At 46.0% G+C, this 23,159-nt stretch overlaps 1 protein-coding gene across 2 annotated transcripts in view; it reads right to left on the reverse strand.

Moving 5' to 3' along the window:
* Btbd11 (BTB domain containing 11) overlaps nt 1-23,159 on the reverse strand; it is a 251,838-nt gene that overhangs the window by 72,352 nt on the left and 156,327 nt on the right. For both annotated transcript variants that reach the window (XM_038314843.1, XM_038314842.1), the window contains exon 3: nt 12,118-12,322. In XM_038314843.1, coding sequence (XP_038170771.1) covers nt 12,118-12,322 — 205 coding nt within the window. The remainder of the gene's footprint in view (nt 1-12,117; nt 12,323-23,159) is intronic.

Consider the following 23,159-nt stretch of genomic DNA (forward strand, 5'->3'; position numbering starts at 1 on the left):
TGTGGCTTCAGTACAGACAGGGCCTCCTAGGCCCAATGCAAAGCCAGACTAGGCTCGGCTCACACAGCTGTCGGGAAGATTCACTGATGCGCTGCCCACAGAAGGGAGCTGCATAGTGGGAATTTCTGGAGAAATGGCATGGATAAGCTAACATGGCTGTTTTAGGAAGTGCTGCTCTAAACCAGGCCTGGAGGCATAGACTGTACATCCAGCCAATCAGGAGGCTGAGGCAGAAGGAGCACAAGTTCAAGGCTAGCCTTGGGCAACAGAACAAGACACCGTCTCAAAATTTCTCAAAGTCAAAATTATAAAGAGGGTTTGGGGTGTAGCTCAGTATCAAAGCATTTGCCTAGTATGTGTGAGAACTCAGTTTCAATCTCTGGGTACAGGATTGCCTCTTTCCCACAAATGGAGCTTTATATAATTGAAAGCAATCTACAGATTTAACCCAATACTCATTAAAATTCAAATGGTACTCTGTACAGAAGTAGAAAAATAATTTAACTCATGTGAATGCTGATTAACTAAGCAGTCTTGATCAAAGAGAGCAATGCTATAGGAATCACAACATATCTTCAGATTATACTATAGAGCCACAGTAACAAAAACAGCAAGGTATGGCATAAAACATACCAGACAAAGGGACAGAGTGAGAGTCTATGTTAGGTTCACCTGTGGAGGATTGCCTTAGCTGAGTTAATTGATGCTGAAATACCCAGCCCATTGTGGGTGGCACCATTCCTTAGGTAGGGGGTCGGGAACTGTATAGATAAGAACAGAGAAATCGAGTAGAGCGCAGGCAAGCAAGCAAGCGAGCATGTGTACATTCGTTTCTCTCTGTTCTTGAGTGTAGATGGGATGTAACCAGTTATTCTGAGTTCTTGCTGCCTTGATATCCCTTGTGATGCAGGGCTGTGACCTGGAATCATGAACGAACATAAACTCTTTCCTGATTTGTTTTCTTGTTGAGGTATTTTGTCGCAGCCACAACCACAAAACTAGAACCCTCATTCGCTGGGGGAAAGACAGCCTCTTCAACAAAATCAAACACACACACACACACACACACACACACACACACACACACACACCCCGTCATCATCATTCAATCAATAAGTGGGCAGGTGAGCTGAACAGAAAGTTTTCAAAAGAAACACAAATAGATGTGAGTGTATGAAAAGTGTTCCATAGCCATAGCCAACAAGGATGTGTAAATCGAGACAACAGTGGGAGCCCATCTCACTGCAGACAGAATGACTGATGTAGAGAAAACAAGCAGCAAATACCTGTTCAGGATGTGGGCAAGCGAAACTGGCATTCGCTTTTGACAGGTGTGTAAGCTGGAATATCAGTGATGGAAATCAGCACGGGGTTTCCTGAAAACTTGAAATCGGAGTGCTGAATAACTCAGCCAAACCACAAACCCAAAGGGCTCTAAGTCAGCACCCACCAAGCTGTCTCAAATCCGTGCGCACTGCTGCACTGTTTGCAATAGCCCGGAGAGGCAAATGGATGGAGAAAATGTGGTGTTTATACACAGCAGACTTTTGTTCAGCCATAAAGAAGAATGAGATTGTGAATTATTTGCAGGAAAGCAGACAGAAGTGCAGGTCAGCAGGTTAACAAAATAAGCCAGACTCGAAGACTAATATCATGCTTTCTTGTATATGGGGAAACTAGGCTAAAATGATATATGTATATAAGGCATAAATATAGAAGAGGTCTATTTGGGAAGTGGGACCACAGGGAGGGAGAACAACAGAGGGTAATATATGAATATATGATCCACATATATGAAAATGTTATAATAAAACCCATCATTATATATGCTAGCTTAAAAACATTAAAATAAGCTTGGCGGTAAGATGATCCAAGTGGGAACATGGTGTGCATTCCAGCAGGTAGCTGGCCCTGGGTCTGTGGTAATTCCTTTCATGGTGTTGGGGGGGAAGAAAGAGATCCCTGGCTGCTGTCCTAAAACGCTGCTTGCATTGAGTCTCACAGCAAGGTTTATGATGATGGCGATATTCTAGGTCCCTGCTGTCTGGTCCTGTCACTTCACAAGACCTGGCAGTTCTCCATGAGGTCTCACCAGCGCCGGGCATCTGAAAGAAGGCTAGGCTCATGGTGGCAGGGAACTGACTCTTTAATTTGGGTTGATTCTTTTTCATTTAAATTTAAGCACCCCATGGGGAGGGATCACTGTACCAGGCTGGGCTCTAATTTATGATTCTTTGTGTTTATTAACAGAAGGTCTCCTGGGTTGGAGTTGATAAAGCACTGGCTTTTGCGAGCATGAGGCCTTGAGCTTGATCTCTAGAACCCATTTAAAAACAAAACAAAACAAAAACGCCCAGACATGTTGCTGTGTGCTTGTAACTCAGTTCCGGGGAAGCAGAGGCAGGAGGATCCACCGGCTCACCAGTCAGCAAGCCTGGACTACTTGGTGAAAGACCCTATCCCAAAACAGACAGAGGACCAAAATGAATGAACAGACTGATAAGGTAGACAGCACATGAGCAATGGTGACTGAAGAATGACAACTGCCATTGACCTCTGGCTTCTGTACACATTCACACCCACATGCAGACACACACACACACACACACGCATGCACGCACACACACACACACATGCACACACTCACACACAGACACATGCACACACAGACACACACATACATGCAGACACACACATACACACACGCATGCATGCACACACACATGCATGCACACTCACACACACATACAGACATACGCATACACATGCAGACACACACACACACACACAATAAATAAGAGTATTCTCCCCCTTCTTACAAAGCAAAGAGAAGCTGGTGTCAGACCCCCATGAGTCTGCTGTAATGTCCAGGGGACAGGTCCATAAGAGGACTGGCTTCTGAGGGGAACAAATGTACCTGCTGGCAGTCAGGCTACACCTGCATGCTGGGGGAAGGTGCTGTCCTTCATCCTGAGCCTACCCCTCAGCTTGTCACCTATGGGCACAAGCTGTCCCTCTTCCTACGTAAATTCCCTAAGTAACCCAGCCAAAGCTGTTTAACAAGTCCCGAGGCTGCAGGTGTCAACAGCTCAGATGCCAGTAAAATCCCGTTTGCCTGAATGCTGTCCCCAGGGATGGCCCCTGTCAAATATTGCCTCGCTCCTCCTTTGCACGGCTCTGCATTAATTTGCCAGCCTTGAGCTGTGTAGAGCTACCTTGGGGAAGCTGCGGGTGATCATTAAACTGGGAGCTGTTCTTTGGTGGTGGCTCCAGAGCCATGCATGCTGCAGGCTGGCCACGTCAGGACAATCCCACATTCCATTTGTTTAGGTAAACTGCAGAGGACTTCTGGGGTAAGGAGGTTGCAGCTAGTCCCCACCAGGACGGTTATTAGGCACCAAAGATCAACTGAGTCCCCACCACTGGGAGATTCAGTCACTACAAAAGCTTATTTCTTGTCTGTATGCAGCTTTACAAAATGGAGGTTTTGGAATAAACTTTGAACAAAACAAAACAAAGCAAAAATGTTAGTACCTTGTAACAGTGCTGTCCAGGCCTCAGCAGCTTCACCTGGGAGCTATTTAGAAAAAAAAAATGTGTAGGCTCCACCTTTGGGCCTAATGAAGTTTATCAAAATCCCATTGTTAGCCTGTTCCAAGCCCACGTGATAGACACCACAACAGCAATGATGGCAGCCATCATTTCTAGTGCAGAGACCTTTAAAGCATTCCGTATACTAACTCACAAAGCCTCATGAACACCCTGAAATCGTCTCTATGGTAGTTCAGGGCACTGAAGCTCAGAGCGGTTAAGTAACTTGTCCAAGATCACTCAGCTAACGAGTGTGAAAGTCAGGATCTCAATCTAAGTACTCTACCTTCAGAATTAAAGAAGAATGCCTACAGCATGTTTCTCTTGTTGAGCAGGCATGCCCATGGAGCAAAACCTCGCCGTATCTTGTAAACACAGTAGTTATTCTTCATCAGTTTCTTTTTAAAGTGCTGAGATATGATGGATGGGCTATGTTGTTGGTTAGACTCTGGATAAGGATGGTTTTCTTACTGCCAGTTTGATTTGTTTTGTCTGTAGACACAAAGGTGAGGGTTATACAACACTCTGTCCTTGTCTGGCACAGAAAAGAGGCTGGGCAAATAACATTATCTCACGCCAACCTCCCCTCCACCTCAGTGGTCCTTTCTGATCTTCACTGATGATAGTGGGTCTCTCCACCTTCCTTCCAGCCTAGGCTGATGCTGTGTCCCCAGAACCTCTCCAGGCCAGGACCTGCTGCCTCTGCCTCTCTGTCTTGACACATTCTGTACCCAGGACTTCACCGTGTACATGTGACCATGGGTCCTGAGCCTCCCTTGTTCCATCTGTCAGGTGGGAGGAGGAGGTGACATAGCTCCTGCCTCAGAGTGATCATGTGAGGACTGGGGATGCACCCAAGGAGTTTAGGAAAGATCCTGCCATGAAGTGTTCTCTGAAATCACTAGGCACTTAAGGAGGCCAGTATAATAAATTTTGGGGTGTAGAATAGCACTTGCGTGTGCCAATGACTACATGAGGCACGTATGTGAGTTCTGCAGTCACCCAAATGGCTGGGGAAGTAGGAGTCATTTCTGGCTGACAGTTGAGGAAACAGGCCCGGAAGGTACTAGCATGTGAGCGGTAGAGCCGGTGTGAAGCTGGGGGCTGCCAGAGTGGACATGGACTATGTGGTGCCCCAAGGCAGTACCTAGGAGTCTCAGGTATTAAGGTGTGGCCCCGCTTGGTCCTGCAATCATCTGCCTGGTGATTAGGCTATGCTATGCTGTGCTGTGCTATGATGTGCTGTGCTGTGCTAGGCTAGGCTAGACTAGGCTGTGCACTAAGCTAGGTCCTGGGTACGTAGCACAGTCAGGTGGGAGAGAAGGTTTGGTGGAAGAGGTTATGCCCAAGATTAACTTTGAAAGATGAACTAAGGATGGCCCCTAGCTGGTGGACGGGAGAGTGTGTCCCCAGGGGAGGGTAAGCATGGGGAAAGGAACTGAGGCTCCACCGTCTCTGCAAATAATGCTGGTGGATCTAAGTCAGTCCTCTGTAGTGATACTTCATTTGTATTTTAATAAATAAAGCTTGCCTGAAGTTTAGAGAGTAAAACAGCCACACTGGTCAGCCTTACAGACCAGGCAGTGGTGACACACACCATTAATTCCAGTAGCCACACTAGTTTGCCATAGGAATGGGCGGTGCATGCCTTTAATCCTAGTCATGCAAGCCTCTAATCCTTTCCCTAGAGAGGACTATAAGATGGGAGAAGTCATTTCTCAGACACAGACTTATTCTGAGATCCCTGGGGGCAGGATCGTCATTTTGGACTGAGGTAGACCAGGTGGCTGGCTGTTTTACTTTTCTGATCTTCAGGTTGAACCCCCATTTCTCTCTCTGGGTTTTTATTAATTGTACTACAGCCCTCTAGTCCTACTGGGCCTTCATTGTCCTCAATATGAATAAAGCAAGTGAGTTCCACTTACTCCAGAACACCATTTGACTTTAAATCCCATGTTCAGAGGCAGAGCAGTTCATTGAAAACCCATGCCTCAGGGGTTCATCAACCAACAGGACCAATTCAAGGACAGGTTCTACTCAGTCCCTCCCTCGCTGTGACATGAAGCAACCTAAACACCTTTGTCTGTAGTTACAGTCCTTGCTTGCCATTGGCCATGCGGAATTTATTCCTTATAGCTTTTTGATACTCATCATATTCTACTTATAATATGTTCATCTTATGACATGCAAACACCCATGAAGATCCCAGAAGACTCTCAGGGTTTAAGAAGAGGTTTTCCAATGTTATCATGAAAATCCATCATCTGTTAATAGAAAGACAGCCTGGTGAATATGAACACACACAGCAGTTGACTCTAGAGGGTCAAGTTCTCCATTCGGCTACATCCCCTGGGCAAGCTAATTAACTCCTGTCAGGTCTGGAGAAAAAGCCTCTTGGACATGTATGCCTTACCTTCAGAAGAATACAATGGTATTCAAAAATTCAGTCTGAATTTTGTTTACGTGACAGTCACAGTTCACATTAAGGTCAACATTTTTGTATTTTCTACAAAGGGCCGAACACTACTTTCAGTTTTATGAACGCTCAGATATCTGTCACTAGGAACTGACTCTATCACAGCCCAAAAGCTGCGGTATAAAGAATGTGCAAGTGAATGAGTGTGGCTGTGTCCCCATAAAACTTTATTTTCAGAACTAGGCAATGGACCAGATTTGGCCCATGGAGTAGCATCTGCTAATGCATGCACCATGTTGACTTGCTAGCTCACTCATGAACTTTAAAACTTACAGTCTGACGTTTACTGGGATTAACATAATTTTCCCCCTGTCCAGTTAAAGAAAGTTGCAGCCATATACAATTTACAGTCATGTCACATTATAAATTTTGCCTCTAACATCGATTGCTTAAAATTTAGCATGCATGTTTTCTTCACTGAATGGTGGTTGAGATCAGGGCCAGTTTCCAAAAGCTCATTGTAATGGTTATGTTTAGCTGTTAATTTGATAGGATTTATAGTCACCATGGAGACAAATCTCTGGGCACGTCTGTGAGGGATTATCTAGATTAGGTTAACTGAGGTGGGAAAGCCCACCCTAACTGTGGGTAGCACTGTTTCCTGGACTGGGGTTCTAGACTGAATAAAAAAGATAAAGAAAATGTGCTGTGGGATAATCTCCTGTACCCTGTAAAGAGTTATCACTCATATTAGTTTCTGTGTGATTATTTCAGGTCTAAGTGGCAGGGAACCAACAAGCGACCCTTCCCCCAACATTCTCTCTCTTGAGCAATGGTGACAGAAATCTTCTAGGCATATCTCATGGCTAGTAGCAGTGTTTGAAGTCAGGAGTCTGTGTCACCTCCACTGTTGCAGGTCTGGGTGTCACTTGGATACTGCTCTAGGCTGTGAGCCCAGAGGTCTGGCTCTCCAGCTTCAGTGTCCATGAGAAGCCATTGGCGGCTCAACTAGACATTCAGTCTCACAGTTTATCCTAGACCTCATTTGGCTTAGCAGGCCAGTGCCCCAGACTCCATTTAATAGGAATCTAGGGAGCCTTTTGCTCTGACACCTGGAGGAACTGTCCAGAGGACACTCAGGTACAGGGACAAACTCTACCTGAATAGTTGTGGGAATTTCTCTGGTTTACAAATCTCTTATCTCCTGGAAGAATCTTATAGATTAGCCACCAAGGTCCTTTCAAAAGATGGTCAGAGAACCGAGGAAATCCTAAAGCTTCCGGTCCTAGTCAAACATTTCTAGTACCATCAGGCTAGATGTAATTTATCAACATATGGTCATTCTGAGAGAGCCAGAGAATTAATCCCAGGTCAACTTCTCACTCTGAAGAGGGCAACCTCTCAAAGGTTTCCTTTTGTTTTAAGCAACCTACCCTGGGCTCAATTTAGGCAAGTAACCATCCTGTGGAATATTTTGCACAAGCTTAGGAAAGCCCCTGCGAGTCTGTTGAAGTAGGAGTCTTGCTCACCCCATATGTGAAAGCACATTAAGAAGTGATGGTAGAGATGAACCTTTTGGTAAAGAGAGAATCTAGGAAACTATTAACTGGATGATAGTGATCTCTAAGGTTCTGTTATGTGTGTTTTATGAACTCTGTTTCTTCAGGTGTAAACTCTTCCGAATGGTAGGGCTGTTTTGTTACACACCATTAGCTTTTCTCCAACACTTGACAATTGATGATTGAGTGACAATCATGGCTGTGGCAGAAATTCCCTCCAGAAGGCATTCTGCTACATTTGTTTGTAAGTTCTGCTTGCTGAAGAGGAGAGAGATATTGCTACCTGAATGAATTCCTTTTCTTTTTCCCCCCAGAAAGACTGGGGCCAGCAGACTTGTCTGGCCTACCTTCCCAGTCAAACCATTCATTGTTCCTTCCCACAGCACCAGCTAATTAAGGCCACAAAGCATTCCTATTTGTCTTCTTCTTCTTTTTTCACATCGTGGTAACAAATGAGTGAATTCATCCATGGCCAAAGACATCGAAGAAGAATCACTGATATTTCTAGCAAAGATAATGACTCGGGGGACTTGTCCTCAACATAAGATGATTCTGTTTTCAGAAGCAGCTCACCCTCACCTCACTAATAAAGTGCTGGAATATAAAGCTATTGTTTGGAAAATAAACAGCTTAATTGTAAATCTCACAAAATCCATCTGAACTTTAACAAGGGGACGTACCTGCCATGCTTGACAGCCTCTAATAGATCTAGAAACAGTAGCCAAAGTCCTGAGAGGACACAGCCTACAGTGACTTCATGTACAGGCGGAGTTTCTTCAGATCACCACAGACAACAGCAGAACCATTCAGAACAAACCAGCAACTGGAGGACTGTGTCTGACACAGAAAATAGCATCTGTGGTCTATTTTCAAAGCTGACCGAAAGAATCTCTCCTGTGAAGTCCCTGCTTGAGGGTTTCAGATACTAAACTCAGAAGCATTAAGGGACAGCAAGAGAACTTTTCTTGCAGATAGAGCCACTCCCAAGCTTCTGTGAGGACAGTGGTATGAACACTTTAGAGGAAAGAATGTAAGATCATAGCTTTCTATTTTGGTAGCCGCAGGATGGAAGGTCGTTCTTATGCCAGGCTTGCCCTTGGTATCTCAGTTCTGACATCTAACTCACTGCTTGTACCTGTCCTATGAGCAATGTCTTTTCTCATGTTACAGATGACAAAAGGAGATTCGAAGAGGCAAAATCACTTGTTCAAGTTCTCAGAACTGCAGAGCTGGGCTGTGATTCCTGGCTGCTACCCACCTGACTCACCAAGTGGTAGAATCTCCAGAAGATGAAAGTGATTAGGACTTTTAAAAAATGTTAACATCGGGCTGGAGAGATGGCTCAGTGGTTAAGAGCACTGGCTGCTCTTCCAAAGGTCCTGAGTTCAATTCCCAGCAACCACATGGTGGCTCACAACCATCTGTAATGAGATCTGGTACCCTCCTCTAGCGTGTGGGCATACATGGAGGCAGAATGTTGTATACATAATAAATAAATAAATCTTTTTTTTTTTTTTTTTGGTTTTTCGAGACAGGGTTTCTCTGCAGCTTTAGAGCCTGTCCTGGAACTAGCTCTTGTAGACCAGGCTGGCCTCGAACTCACAGAGATCTGCCTGCCTCTGCCTCCCGAGTGCTGGGATTAAAGGCGTGCGCCACCACCGCCTGGCTGTAAATAAATCTTTAAAAAATGTTAACATCTACTTTGGTTTTTGAAAATTCGACCAAGAAGGAACGGAAAGAATGAGATAAATGGCTTCAAGAAAATTTGGGACATGTTGATCGTATCTTTTTCAAGTGTGTCCTGGAAATTCAGCATTCCTTAGTGGGTCTCTTTAGACTTCCAGCTGCTCCAACCACACTGAATCTAGAAATAGATTCAAGAAGGGCAAATGGCCGCTGATAAACACAGTAGATAATAGAACCACACGATTGTATGGGCAGGGTTATGCAACAGCATATTATCAGGTCTTAGAAGTTTAGATCTGGTACAGTGAGGGGGTGGAGCTGGCCACAGGTTATGAAGCCTCATTTGCATGAAGACCATTGAGAAATCAGCTTCAGTCATCTTGGTGAGAGGGGAGGAAGTCCTGAAGCACAGCCAATGCAGCCCGGGCAGAAGGGAACAGAGAAATGAGATGTCACAGATGTAGCATAAGACATGTGCTGTCCTCTGGGTCTAACGTGAGTGCTGCTCCATTGAACTGTCAGTATCTGTGATTACCCTAAGGAGACCTGGAGAAGATTGGGCCATTAACTTTCTAACATGAGCAGAGGATGGCCTCACAAGGCCCTGCTTCTTCCAAGATTAAGAAGATTAAGAGCCAGTTAATAGGGTTGTTTGGAGGAGGGGACCATGAGGGCTACACACCTCCGTGTGTGTGTGTGTGTGTGTGTGTGTTTGATTAAACTCACTCTTACACTAAACTAGTCATGTGTGAAATCTTTTCCTGGTCTATTGTTTGGTGTTGTATCTACATGTGTGACTAAATGGTTGTTCATCTGTCCAGGAAAAGTCACACCTCAACATGCTGGCCAGTAGAATTCAAGAGCAGGTACAAGAATCTTCCTTTTCTAAGGCCAATGGGCGTGCCTTCCTTAAAGAGTAGAAGCAGGAAGAGCAGAGGATTTGGGGATATGATGACTTCAACTCTAAGGTGATGTCAGTACTTTCCCTAGGGACATGTTCAGTGGGCAGCTGGAACCGGATCAGTCCACGCTTTCATGCTATAAGTCCGTGTTGACTTCTCACTGTGCACCTAGCACTTATCTTGGCTTTGGCTGTGGAGTGATGGACCCACCACATGTTTAATTCACCATTGTGAAGCTCACAGGCATTGCCCAAGCACGGGAATCTGTATGGGATCCCAGGTTACTGCGCTGGGCAGGAAAGAACAAGGGGTTACAAGAAGAATTAGCTTGAGAGTGTGAGACTAGACAGTGGGAACCTGAAGGGGAAAGCAGGGTGGGATGAGGAGATTCTGGAGCTAGCGGAGTCAATGTTTGGCCAGGGAGGGAGACACATCAACTACAGAGAGGCAAAAGCCACAGGTGCTGTACGAGGGTAAAAAAGGAATCTCAACACTGTCTAGGCACTGAAAAACTTGGTACCACTGAACTGAGCCTCCGAGGACCTATAGTCAAAGACTGTGAGGTATTGGAATGTCTGGCTAAGAGATTTTGCTCTGAGACCACGGACATTTCTGTACCTCCCTGTGTGGAACTTGCCTGCACATGAGAATTGCCTAGGGGGTCCACTGATTTGGTCTGGAAAGTGAGAAACCTAGGTGACTCCTGATCCATCAGGTCAGGTGTTCAGATGACTGTATCCTGATAACTAAAACTTGAGAAGATTCCTATTGCCTAGCCAATTTTCATCCTCTTGTTTGAACAGAACTCTGAGAGGTTGGAAGGGTCTTAAGGGAGCCCACAGAGGCCCAAGATACTGTGGTAGAAACAGCATCCACTGAGGTTTTAAGAACCACTTCAAGTGACGTAAAGAAAGCCCGAGACGGAAATCATTCAGCTATGAGTAATTGACAGCCACAGTGACAACAGCCAAAGGGGGTACTAATTGGACCCTGGTGTTTTCTAGGCACTGTTCGACTCACTTAAGTTTCCAACATCCCTGTGAAGAATTTACTTTTTGCATCCCATTTTACAGATGAAGAAACCAAGGAACACATGAAGGCATTTCCCCAAGGCCTCAGTTTTTAGTCAGAAGTGCCTTGAGTTTGAGCCCAGGCAGTATATTTTAGAGCCGGTTTTGCTAAATGCGCCTCTGTATGAATGGGAGTCATTTCCATAGCTTTCACTGCACTTAGGTCAAGGACTGTGTTAAGGTAGCGCCTGATTCATGAGCCTCGAGAAAAGACAGAGGAGAAGGGAGCGAGGGAGGGGACACGCCAGGTAGATTCCCCCAGAGGGAATCCTGGGATTTAAAGGTATGAGGAATCTTGAGAAACTGTGTAATTCAGCTCCCCGGCATGCAGAAGGGAGGCTGAGGCCAGCAGAAATGGAGGGACACAGCCCAGAGCCCCTCACACATTTTTCTTCCCATAGGATTCCAGGCTACAGAGACAACCGAGAGACTTCTCCCAGGATAGCCCAGTATCCACTCCAGACCCGAGAGACCCTCTTCTGGCTGAGCAACTGCTCTGGTCCAACTGGGGCCCCAAGAGAGCCATGAAGAAAGATGGAGACATCTAAGGAGGTGGCACCTCCAAAGCGTATTTTCAAAGACTGCACCCCAGACTGCACCCCTGTTCCTGCCCGTCTGAGATATTCATGTACACTACTGTGACCCAGGCTACTTTTATCCTGTACAAGACCAGGCACATATAAAGCTGTTTCAAAACCCTGCCAGGCTTTACGATGTCTTCCTGGGGCATGAAGTTCCCCTCTGGTGTTTTATGGGACAGGAGCAACAATTTCCTCTCATCCTCCCTCCATCACTTCCAAACCTCTCTTCATCTTAGAGGGCAATGCCAATCCATCACAAGGCTGTGGTGAGCCAAGAACTGTCTGTAACCTTGGAAACCAGGCAAGGCATACCTTTCCACCTGGAGGTTGACCTTGGACGGTTCCACGTTGGGGTTTTCCCATTCCATTTGCGGGCAGTGCATGAAGTAGCAAAGTGTGTACAGGGCCTCCGGCTCCCAGTAGAGCGCCCCCTGCTTGTGGTGCAGGGGCGTGCCATTGCCGTGGTGCTTCGCATTGAGGGGCTGCAGGTGGTGCATCGCCCGGGACACCAGGTCACCTGTGGACAGAAGCAAGATTTCAGAACCTCGCGGCACAGACACCAACCGGAAGATCTTAGCAGAGACTCTGGACCCTGGTTTCCTCAGCCGCTACAAAACGCGACAGTTCCACGTCAAGCAGAAAGGGAAAACATTTGCTGGTCATGTGACGGTCAGGGACTTTGTCTGAAGCACAGGCGTCAGTGGAATCGCTTGCAGTCCCGCTCTTCTGGGACTCCAATTGCTTTCGCTCCCCTCTCACGCAGCCCAGAATGGCCTCAGAGTCACTATGTAGCTGAGGATAACTTGAACTTCTGATCCTGCCTCCATCTCCTGAGTGCTGGGATTACAGGCATGAGCTACCACACCCAGACTATGTGGTGTCCAGGAGCAAGCCCAGGGCTTCTTTGTGCATTCTAGGCTCCCTACCTGTGGGATAATGGTCTTGTACCCTGTAAAGATTTGTCACTTGTTTTGGTTTAATAACCCATTTCCTTGCGGTCCTCTGCTAGTACAATAACTCACCTTTGAGAGGCATATTTTCACCTCCAGTCCATAACTAGAGTCCCTTTACTCTGTCACACGCGTCCTGCCGTGTTGCTAGTTCCTCAGCACAGAAATGGAACCAAGTGACCACAGATTGGCAACTCAGAAACTTGGCCAAGGTGTCCTTTCCTTTACGTTTATTTCTTGGGTATTTTGTCACTGAGGTGTGTGTGCATAGATGAATTTATGTTTCACTACATTTGTGCAGGTACCCACAGAGGCGAGAGAGTGCTGGATCTCCTGGAACTGGACTTACAGGTGGCTGTGAATCACCCGGTGTGGTCCTGGGAGCTGAACCCACGTCCTCTGAGGCATCTCTCTAGCACCCAATATATTTAAAGTCTATTTATGGTGAAGAAATGGAAGTCCAAAAGGTTCCACAGCTTCTCAAGGTTGCATAGCTATAAAACATGTAAAAGGAGAGCTGGGATTTGAACTTAGGGTCTGCACAGAATCCATGCTCTTAGCCACAGTCCTTGAACACAGGGGGTTGTTTCACCCTTCTCAGGATCAGCAAACCTGAGGAGCAAGCTGTTCTTTTTTCTTCTTCCTCAGAGGGACAGCGTACTTTTTATATTAATCTTTGTTTTTAATTACATGTATGTATGTGTGTATGAGTGTGGGTTTGTGCATGTGAGTGTGGTTTCTGCAGAAGCCAGAAGAGGGAATCAGCTCTGCCTGGAATTCCAGTTCCAGGGGATTGTGAGCTACCTGCTGTGGGTGCCGGGAACTGAACTCCACTCTGTAAGAGCAGTAGGAACTTCATTGCTGAGCCATCTCTCCATCCCCAAACAAGACCTCTTTTTCTTTTTCTTTTTTTTTTAAATTTTATTGATTTTTATTGAGCTCTACATTTTTTTTCCTGCTCCCATCCCTGCCTCCCCCTTCCCCTTCAACCCTCTCTCCATGGTCCCAATTTACTCAGGAGATCTAAACAAGACTTCTTAATGAAGCCACAACTGCACGTTCTCATGGGTCACAGGGCAGATCTTCCTGGGAGTGGCCGACTGAGCTCAGAAACCCACCCTTGTCCTGGCAAAGACAATGGTTCCATCGCTCACGAATGCCGCCATACCAAAGCGAGCACAGTCTTTGTGGCTACTTGCTCAATTTTAAATGTACTCATTTTGTCTTATTTAAATACATCCATGTAATGAGGAAAATTATGCCACTTTCACAAATAGAATATGAACACCACTTGCCATAAATAGAAAGCGAGTGATGAGGACAGCTCAAATTTGGGTTCTGCTTTCTTCTTAAATGAATAACAAGTATCAGAAAGGGGGTTGGGGCCCATATCAAACAGAGCCTTTCTTAAGTAATTAAGGTAAAAGTGTGTGATAAATGTATTTTAATGCACTTCCCCTGGCCACTAAAGTCATCTCGCGTACAACAGAGTGTGTTGCACATCTTTGGAGCCACTTGTGCAAGATGCGAGATGATTAGTGTTACGTGTCAACTGGGCTGGGCTGTGGAGTTGCTAGATAAGACGTTGTCTAGATATTTCTTTGGGATAGTTTTAGGATCATTTTACTGAGAGTAGCTTCTGAGTACAGAAGCGGAACACCTGTGATGTAGATGGGCCTTGGCTAATTGGTTGAAGACCTGAGGGAAAACTGAGGCTGGAGAGATGGCTCAGCAGTGAAAAGCTTTTCCAGAGGACCTGAGAGCAGTTCCCAGCACCCGCATCGGGCGGCTCAAGGCTGCATTAACTCCAGAATATCTGAGGCCCTCTTCTGGTCTCCATGGTTACCCTACATATGAGACACGGCAGGCATGCAGGCATGCAGGCACGCACACACACACACACACACACACACACACACACACACACAAGTAAACATAAATAAAAAGTGGAATTCCCCCCCACAAAGGAATTCTGCCTCCAGGCTGCAGCATTAACTTTGATTAGAATCCCAGTCGGCTGGGCTGCCTTGAAAGGGCTGGTCCTGCAGCCCACACTCATACCAGTCAAATCTTTCAAGTCTCTATTGTCTCTTCAACTCTTTCTTTGTCTTTTGAAACATAGTATTACTTTGTAGCTTAGGCTGGCCTTGAACTTACTGTGTAGCCCAGGCTTGATAGCTTGATAGGACTTATGGGGATCCTCCTGCCTCAGCCTTCCTCCCAAGTGCTGAGATTATAGACGTGAATTATCCTCTCTCTCTCTCTCTCTCTCTCTCTCTCTCTCTCTCTCTCTCTCTCTCTCTCTCTCTCTCTCTCTCTCTCTCTCCCCCAACACAATGTCTTTGCTAGTCTCTCCCATCCCATCCTGCATTGCGTGGTCAAACCCACCATCCTGCTGCCTCTCAGTGACACACTTTAACTGAACTCAAAACCCAGGAACACAAACTCTATGATGAGCAGTTTTTCCTCTGAGGATTTAAAACTCTAGGTTCCTGCTTTATCTAAAAGAGGAGCCACCACCATAAATGATGATGGGAAAGAGTTTAGTCAGCTCCATTGGAAGGACTTAAGGCCCTCAAGCCCCTCCCACTGAGGAGAGATGAAGGTTCAACATCCTTCTCAAAACAAGGTTAGGAGCTCTGCCACTTCTGATGGGAGGTGCTGGGGTACAATCTGCAGACTTAATACCCGGTCAGCAGGCACAAGGGGCTGAGTAGCAGGTGCAATGGCTACTGAGATGTCAACTTGACTGAGATGTCTGAGAGCTGGCAAAGCTTTGTTGAGTGTGTCTGTGTGGACTTTTCTTGACAGGGATGGCATTTACATATATGGACTAAGGAAGATGTACCCGGGATGGTCACACAATCAGTTGAGGTCCCTGATAAAATGACAGGAAAAGAAAACCCTCTGTGTTTAGATTCAGGATGCTTCCTCTCTCACCCTTCTGCTTATTGCCATGCTAGGAAAATGACAGGTCACCATGTGGGCATCAGAGAGCAGTCCCCAAGGTGGCACTTTGATCTTAGACACCCCAGTGACCACCATCTGTGATGAAACAATATTCTGTTCTTACTCAGTGCCTAGTCCAGAACCAGCCTATCCTTCTCCCCTTCCTGAAGCTTGAGTGGGTGCCTAGTCCAAAACCAGTCTATCCTTCTCCCCTTCCTGAAACTTGATTCAATGCCTAATCTAGAACTGGTCTATCCTTATCCCTTTTCTGAACACTGAGTGCCTAGTCTAGAGCTGGTCTATCCTTCTCCCTTTCCTGAAGCTTGAGTTGGTGCCTAGTCTATAACTGGTCTATCCTCCTTCTTTCCTGAAGACTGAATACCTAGTCCAGAACCAGTCTATCATCCCCTTCCTGAAGCTTGATTCGGTGCCTAGTCTAGAGCTGGTCTATCCTCCTCCCTTGAACTTAGTGCATAGTCTAGAGTCAGTCTATCCTTCTCCCCTTCCTGAAGTTAACCTGGTGCCTAGTCTAGAACTGGTCTATCCTTCTCCTGTTCCTCAAGCTCAAGAAATGTCCACACAGACACACTCAACAAAGCTTTGCCAGCTCTCAGGCAGCCCCTAATCCAGTCAAGTTGACATCTCAGTTAGCAACTGCACCTGCTACTCAGCACCTTGTGCCTGCTGACCGGGTATGAAGTCTGCGGATTGTACTCCAACACCTCCCATCAGATATGGCAGAGCTCCTACTCTTGTTTTGAGAAGGATGTTGAACCCACATCTCTACTCAGTGGGAGGGGCTCGAGGGAAAAGGAGTGGGAGAAGTGGTAAAGGAAAAAAAGAGGCAGCTAGGCAGGAAATCCTCTCTGAAGGGCACATGGGCAGGAAAGCCTCTGAGGTGCCTGCCATGGGGAACAGAAAAGGAGGTCTGCTGCACTGAAGAGTCCCAAAACAGGGGCAGGGAGCAGGGTATTGGGTCTTTGGGATCCGCGGGGCTGAGAACCCTGTGTTTGAAAACCAAAGGGGACAGGAGCCAGCAGCTCAGATTTGGAACTGTAGTGGACTTCACCAAGCCCATGTCTAAGGACTTCCTACATGTTGGAAGTCTTGCATATGTAACACAGAAGTGACTCATATCATAACCCTATTATAGACGAGGAGGGGCTCTAACCCAAATCACACTGCCACACAAGGAAAGGGCTGAGTAGGAACTGTGAGGGTAAACACTTCACCCCAACCCCCCCAGGTCTCCAGGAATCGCCAGGATGAGTTCAGCTTCACCTCACGGGCATCAATTAGCCATAGCCCTTCTGTGTGCTGTTCAGAGGGGTTCAGTGCAGACCCGGGTTATAGTGTTGGGGCAGGGACCTGATTGTGCCTGTCAGAGTCCTCTGGTGGCCCTGACCACAGGTAGGAGCAGGGTCTAGAGTATTTAGTGGTTCACTATTTAGCCACATCTCTGACTGTGGGCTGCCTCACACCAAGCCACAGCAAGGCAGGAAGAAGTGGTGGCTCCATGGGTCATGTCACCTGGCGGAGTCTCAAAAACAACTGGGTGAATCCTGTTGAGAGGCTAGGTGTCCAGTGAACTGAAGGAAACCAAAGCTGGCAGGTCTGAGGGGGTCTTGGACAGGTGTAGGACAGAGAACTTGGGTTTCCCAGTGACTGACTTAATATTCTCTGTCCTGTGGTCCTCTAAAATAAGTACCAGGGGTGAAGGCATGAGGCTTCCAACCCAAAGACTCCAGAAGTAATGGTGCATTTATGTGTGTGTGTGTGTGTGTGTGTGTGTGTGTGTGTGTGTGTGTGTGTAGGACAGACATGGTCCACACTGGATGTCTTCCTCAATCACTCCCCATCTTATCTTATTTATTTTTTGAGCCACAATGTCTCACTGAGCCTGGAGTTCAGTGACTGGACTAGACCGGCTGGCCAGTAAGTACCTGGGACTACAGGTACTTCCCTGGAGCTTTTATTTTTCCCTTCTAAATGTGGGTTGGGGAATGAAACTCAGGTCTTCATGCATGTGTGGCAAGCATTGTACTAACTGAACCACCTCCCTGCCCCATCATGCTTAGATTTTGGTTGTTTTTGTTTTCCAAATAGCTGGAGAAGGACAGAGACACTCAGGTCCTCGGCCTGTCAACCAAGAGTCTCAGAGCTGGGAGGGACTCTAAGCGGCAGGCAAACCACTGCCCCACTGTTTTTATGGACAGTATAAGCACCTGCTAGACACTGAGGAGCAACAAGACACCTCGTATGCCCTTTCTTGCATCTACTGTGTACACTGGTTCAGTGTTGTGGCTGTGACTCTCAGCTGGGTTGGCTTCCATTCCCGGGAGACATTCGGCAAAGTCTAGGGACGTATTTGCTCTTCACACTTATGGAGATGCTACTGATATCTAGTGGGCTGAGGTTAGGGACCCTGCTGAACATCTTGTGCACAGGTCACCTGCCACAGCAAAGAATCTAGTCCCGATGGTCCATGCTGCTGAGATGGGAAACCGAGGCTCAGGTTACAGGGCAAGGTGGGGTCAGATAAGGTTCCCTGTGTTAAGGTAGTGTGCCTGTGTCTTTCTCTCTACAATGGTCCAATTTCCTCCTCCAAAGGCAGCCCAGTTCAACTGGCCAGCCCTCAGTCCATCTTAGAGCAATTTGGCTTTATGCAGCAAATGTATTATCAAATGCTCCAGTCCCCTGAGTCAGTAATCCACTTCTGGGAATGTGTCCCAGTGTTAGAATTCAAAATGCTGCAGAATCTTCGCCCATGAGGATTGGCACTCAGACCTTATTTGCAGACTCCCAAATCCAACAAACAAATGTCCTAAAATAATAATAAGAAAACTCTAGTACACACACAGATCAAATAATAAACGTAGGGAGACGTCAAAACTGTTTACACAAAACTGTAATATCGCGAGGAGGAATCTTCATTAAAATGGTAAGTAGGAAAAGTACGAACTTCAAAATTACTTACAGTGTGATCAGGATTATGTTATTAAAAAGTATGCACAAAGTAAATATCAGGAGAAGGAGAAAGAGTGTTGACCAAGGATTTTTCTGCCTGGAGGGATTATTGGCATTCTCCAAATTTCTGCAGTTTCTGAACTTTGATTTCTGGCACCTGGGGGTAGGTATTTCCTTTCCTGTGCTCTGTCCAAGTTCAGACTAGAATATTCTTTCTCTCAAATGCTCTCAGGAGGGAGGAGCTCATGGGGCCCTGAAGGCTGACACACAGTTGGTGGCTGCTAGGGGGAGGGAGAGAGGTTGTTAGGGCTAATTGTCAACTTGACAAAATGTAGAATCAGCCAGAAGGGCTCTCTGGCATGGATTCCAGGATCATCTTGGTTATGTTGGTTGATGGGAGACCTACCCACTGCAGGTGGCAGAGGTTCTAGACTGTGGAAGAGTGAAGGTGAGCAGAGCTAGCAACCAGGCATGAATTCATGGCTCTTTGCTCTTGACTGTGGATGCAATGTGAGTTGCTGCTTCAAGGTCCTGTCACCTTGATGGCCCCACAGCAGACTGTTACCTGGAACTGTGAGCCAATTAAACCCTTTATTCCTTGTTTCTTATAGGTTTTTTTTTCTTTGTAATCACAGCAACAGAAAAGAAACTAAAACAGGAATCATGAGAGAGGCACGTGAGAGGATAGTAGGGGATGAATAATATCAAAATATATTATTTACATGTGTGAAGATGTCATAATGAAACCTCTTACATATTAACACGTATTAATAAAACGTAAGAAGAAATTCACGTGAAACACTTCAGGATGATAAAAATCAAAAGTGAGTGGGAAATGGGGCTAGCAGAGACGGCGAGATGCTGGCAGGGGTTCCCAGCTGCCCGTCACCTTCCCATGTTCTAGGGGCACTGGGAGGGCTGGGGGGTGGGTGGGGGGTGGGTGGGTGCTCTTAGCCTTGTAGTCTCACTGTCCCTCATCTTTTCGGTGACCACTCGGTCCACCTGGCATTCCCAGGTCCCTTTTTTTTTGATTTCTTAACTTGGATGGTTGCCCCCACACCCTCACAGCTACTGATGGCTGATCAAATGGTGCAGCTTCCAGGGAGCCCTCTAAAATGCCCTGGTCAGAATCTCATTTCCTTGCGTACCAGCAACACTCCCTGATAAAGATGTAGCTGCTTAATTTTGTAGTGCTTTACAGTTAACTATACACACACGTTTCCTGTGGGGCCCCAATAAACTCTATTTATTGTTCTCTTTTGGGGAGCAGTATGGTATGTTCTTTGCCTGCATCTCAGCACCCAATATGCTGCTATTTAGTGCTGGCTCTCGACAAGCTAATGTATTTTTCTGTGAGAAGTGAAAATAATGGCAGAATGCATTTGTTACATATTTTAAGGGAAAAAAAAACACATATAAATGACCTAAACTTGACATTCTTTTTTTGTTTTGTTTTGTTTTGTTTTTCGAGACAGGGTTTCTCTGTAGCTTTGGAGCCTGTCCTGGAACTAGCTCTTGTAGACCAGGCTGGTCTCGAACTCACAGAGATCCGCCTGCCTCTGCAAGATGGAGATAATAACAATATTTATCTCATAGAATTAAATGAGGAAATACATATACACACTTAGAGAACTAAAAAACGGTCTGGTACCTTGTTTGTGCTTAATTAGTGTTTAGCTCTATTCTTTTTTGCACCACCATTATCATTACCAACATTATTGCTAGCATCACCACCACACATCATTTCCATCATCAGTACACATCTCCATCGTCACCAACATCAGTGATATCATTATCATATCACTTCTGTCATCACCATAGTCATCATTACCAACACGATCACCATCATTACATCATCTCCATCACCACCATCGTCTCCATCATCACCATCATTACATCATCTCCATCATCACCATCATCATCATCATCTCCATCATCACCATCATTACATCATCTCTATCATCACCACCATTTCCATCATCTCCATCATCACCATCATCTCCATCATTACATCATCATCATCATCATCACCATCATTACATCATCTCCATCACCACCATCATCATCACCATCATTACATCATCTTCATCATCACCATCATCTCCATCATCACCATCGTTACATCATCACCATCATTACATCATCTCCATCACCACCGTCATCATCATCACCATCATTACATCATCTCCATCATCACCATCATTACATCATCTCCATCATCATCATCATCACCATCATTACATCATCTCCATCATCACCACCATTTCCATCATCTCCATCATCACCATCATTACATCATCTCCATCATCACCACCATTTCCATCATCTCCATCATCACCATCATTACATCATCTCCATCACCACCGTCATCATCTCTAATCATCATCAATATCACATAATTTCTTTCGTCACCATGTTTATCACCATCATCTCTATTCTTTCCAACATAGCTGTGTCATTTCAAACATCACCGTTTTCACCATCTCCATTATCACCAACATGATTGCATTATTTCAGTCATCACGTGATTTACCTCACTGTCATCTTCATCCCCACACTAGAGCTTTCGATGCATCTCTGAGGAGAGCTGCCCATGTGAGATGAATAGGCATAGAGATTTTCACCCTCACTGCCCCTGTTTGAAGCTCTCCATGCTGTAAGTGCTACCTGCTGTCCTCCCTGTCTGTGACATGAGCACCAAACGAAAGTTCATTTTTTTTCACCAGCTTCTCTGAGCTTGGGCAGCTGGAGTTCAGTTGAAGACACCTCTCTGAGAATCCATCCACTGGTAATTGTGTTTCTCAAATGTCAGCCATCTGGGAATTACTGTCATGATGTCTCTCATATCTGTGCGCAGCTTGTACAATTTATTTACTTAATATTTTCTCTTTAAATTGCCTCACTTGTTCATACAAACAAATTTATTTTAAAAGGAAACTTTATATCAGCACCATAAATGGAAAACCGATATTTCCGCGTGCTCATGAAATATACATAGTGATTAAAATTAAAAAGGTTCTGTGCATCACCTACAAACATCTTCCATGACAGCCCAGGGGATGCTTCTCAAACCTGCCCAGCTCCAGCTCTTATATACAGCCTCCTAGAAGCTGAGACTGCTGTGAGCCAGGAGTGGTTTCCCTGGAAAAAGATCACACATTCCAAAGGGGGGGCTGCTTCTGCTCAAATCTATGCTAAGACAGCCCTTTCAATTGGAAAAGAAAGAAGGGAAAGAAGAGAGAAAAGGAGAGGGGAGGGTATAAGAGGTAAAGAGAGGAGAGGAGGAGAGGAGAGTGAAGGAGAAGAGAGGAGAGGAGAATGGGGAAGGGGGAGAGTAGGAAGAGAGGGGAAGGGAAGAGAGGTGGAGAAGGGGGAGGAGAGAAGAGGAGGGTGAGGAGAGGAAGAAGAGAGGAAAAGGGAGGAGAGGAGGAGAGGGGAAACGAGGAGAAGGGAAGGGAGGAGAGGGAAAGGATGATAGGGGAAGGGACGAAAGGGAGAGGGTAGGGAAAAGGGGAGAGGAGGAAAGAAGAAGGGATGAGAGTGGGAGGATATGGGAAGGAGGAGAGGAGGCAGAAAGGGAAACGGAGGAGAGGAGGAGGAGAGGGGAAGGGAGGAGAAGAAGAGGCAAAGATGGTTTGGGAGCAAAGGAAGAGGAGGGTGAAGGGAGGAGAGGAGAAGGGAGGAGAGAAGAGGGAAGAGTTTGCATCAAATTGACAAGACCTAACTAGAACACAAGATTATGTAAGTGGTAACACTTGCTGGGGAGAACACACTGCCCTACTGGGGAGAGGAGACTTTACCACAGGAGAAGCAGTCTGAAAGGTGGGCGGGGCTTCACGGGTGCAGCTTGTGTTGAGTTATCTCCCTCCCTCAGGTGTACCTGTCTGTCCTGTAAGTAACTTCAGTAAACTCCATAAGCTAGACTTGGGTGGAACCATTTCTTTGATCTGTCATTGATGTCCTATCTGGAGTGATTATGCTGTGTGACTTTTCACAGGAAACAACATAATCCAGCTCCATCATTACTCAGGGGTGACCATAACTGCCCACAGACTTCAAGTCAGTGTAGGGATGACATGCTCTCTTAGGATGGCACCTCTCTGTTATATATGTGAGGACCTGTGTACGTTCAGCTCAGGGTCCCCCAGTTCTTAAGTTCAATAGAAAACTTGATATTAGTTTGTCTTATAATCTTTGAGTGCCCAACCCCAGCATTTCCTACAGTCTTTGTGTCATGGAGCAGTTCACTTCAGGCTGTTAATATGTCATTTCAGGGACATTTGCTGAGCTGTGGGTGGTATACGAGATGCTCAGAATACAAAGTTCATTCAGATACGGCAGAGAGGACAAAGAAAGCCGCTCAAATGAAGACCTTCCTACTTTCTAGCTGTGCATTCTCAGACAAGACAGAGATTCTTCCTCACAGCCAGCTTTTTATTTGTGAAATGGGAAGACTACCAATGCCTGAGTTGTATGCCATGTTCTTTA

This window comes from Arvicola amphibius, chromosome 17, assembly GCF_903992535.2.
Source record: "Arvicola amphibius chromosome 17, mArvAmp1.2, whole genome shotgun sequence".
NCBI classification, from domain to species: domain Eukaryota; kingdom Metazoa; phylum Chordata; class Mammalia; order Rodentia; family Cricetidae; genus Arvicola; species Arvicola amphibius.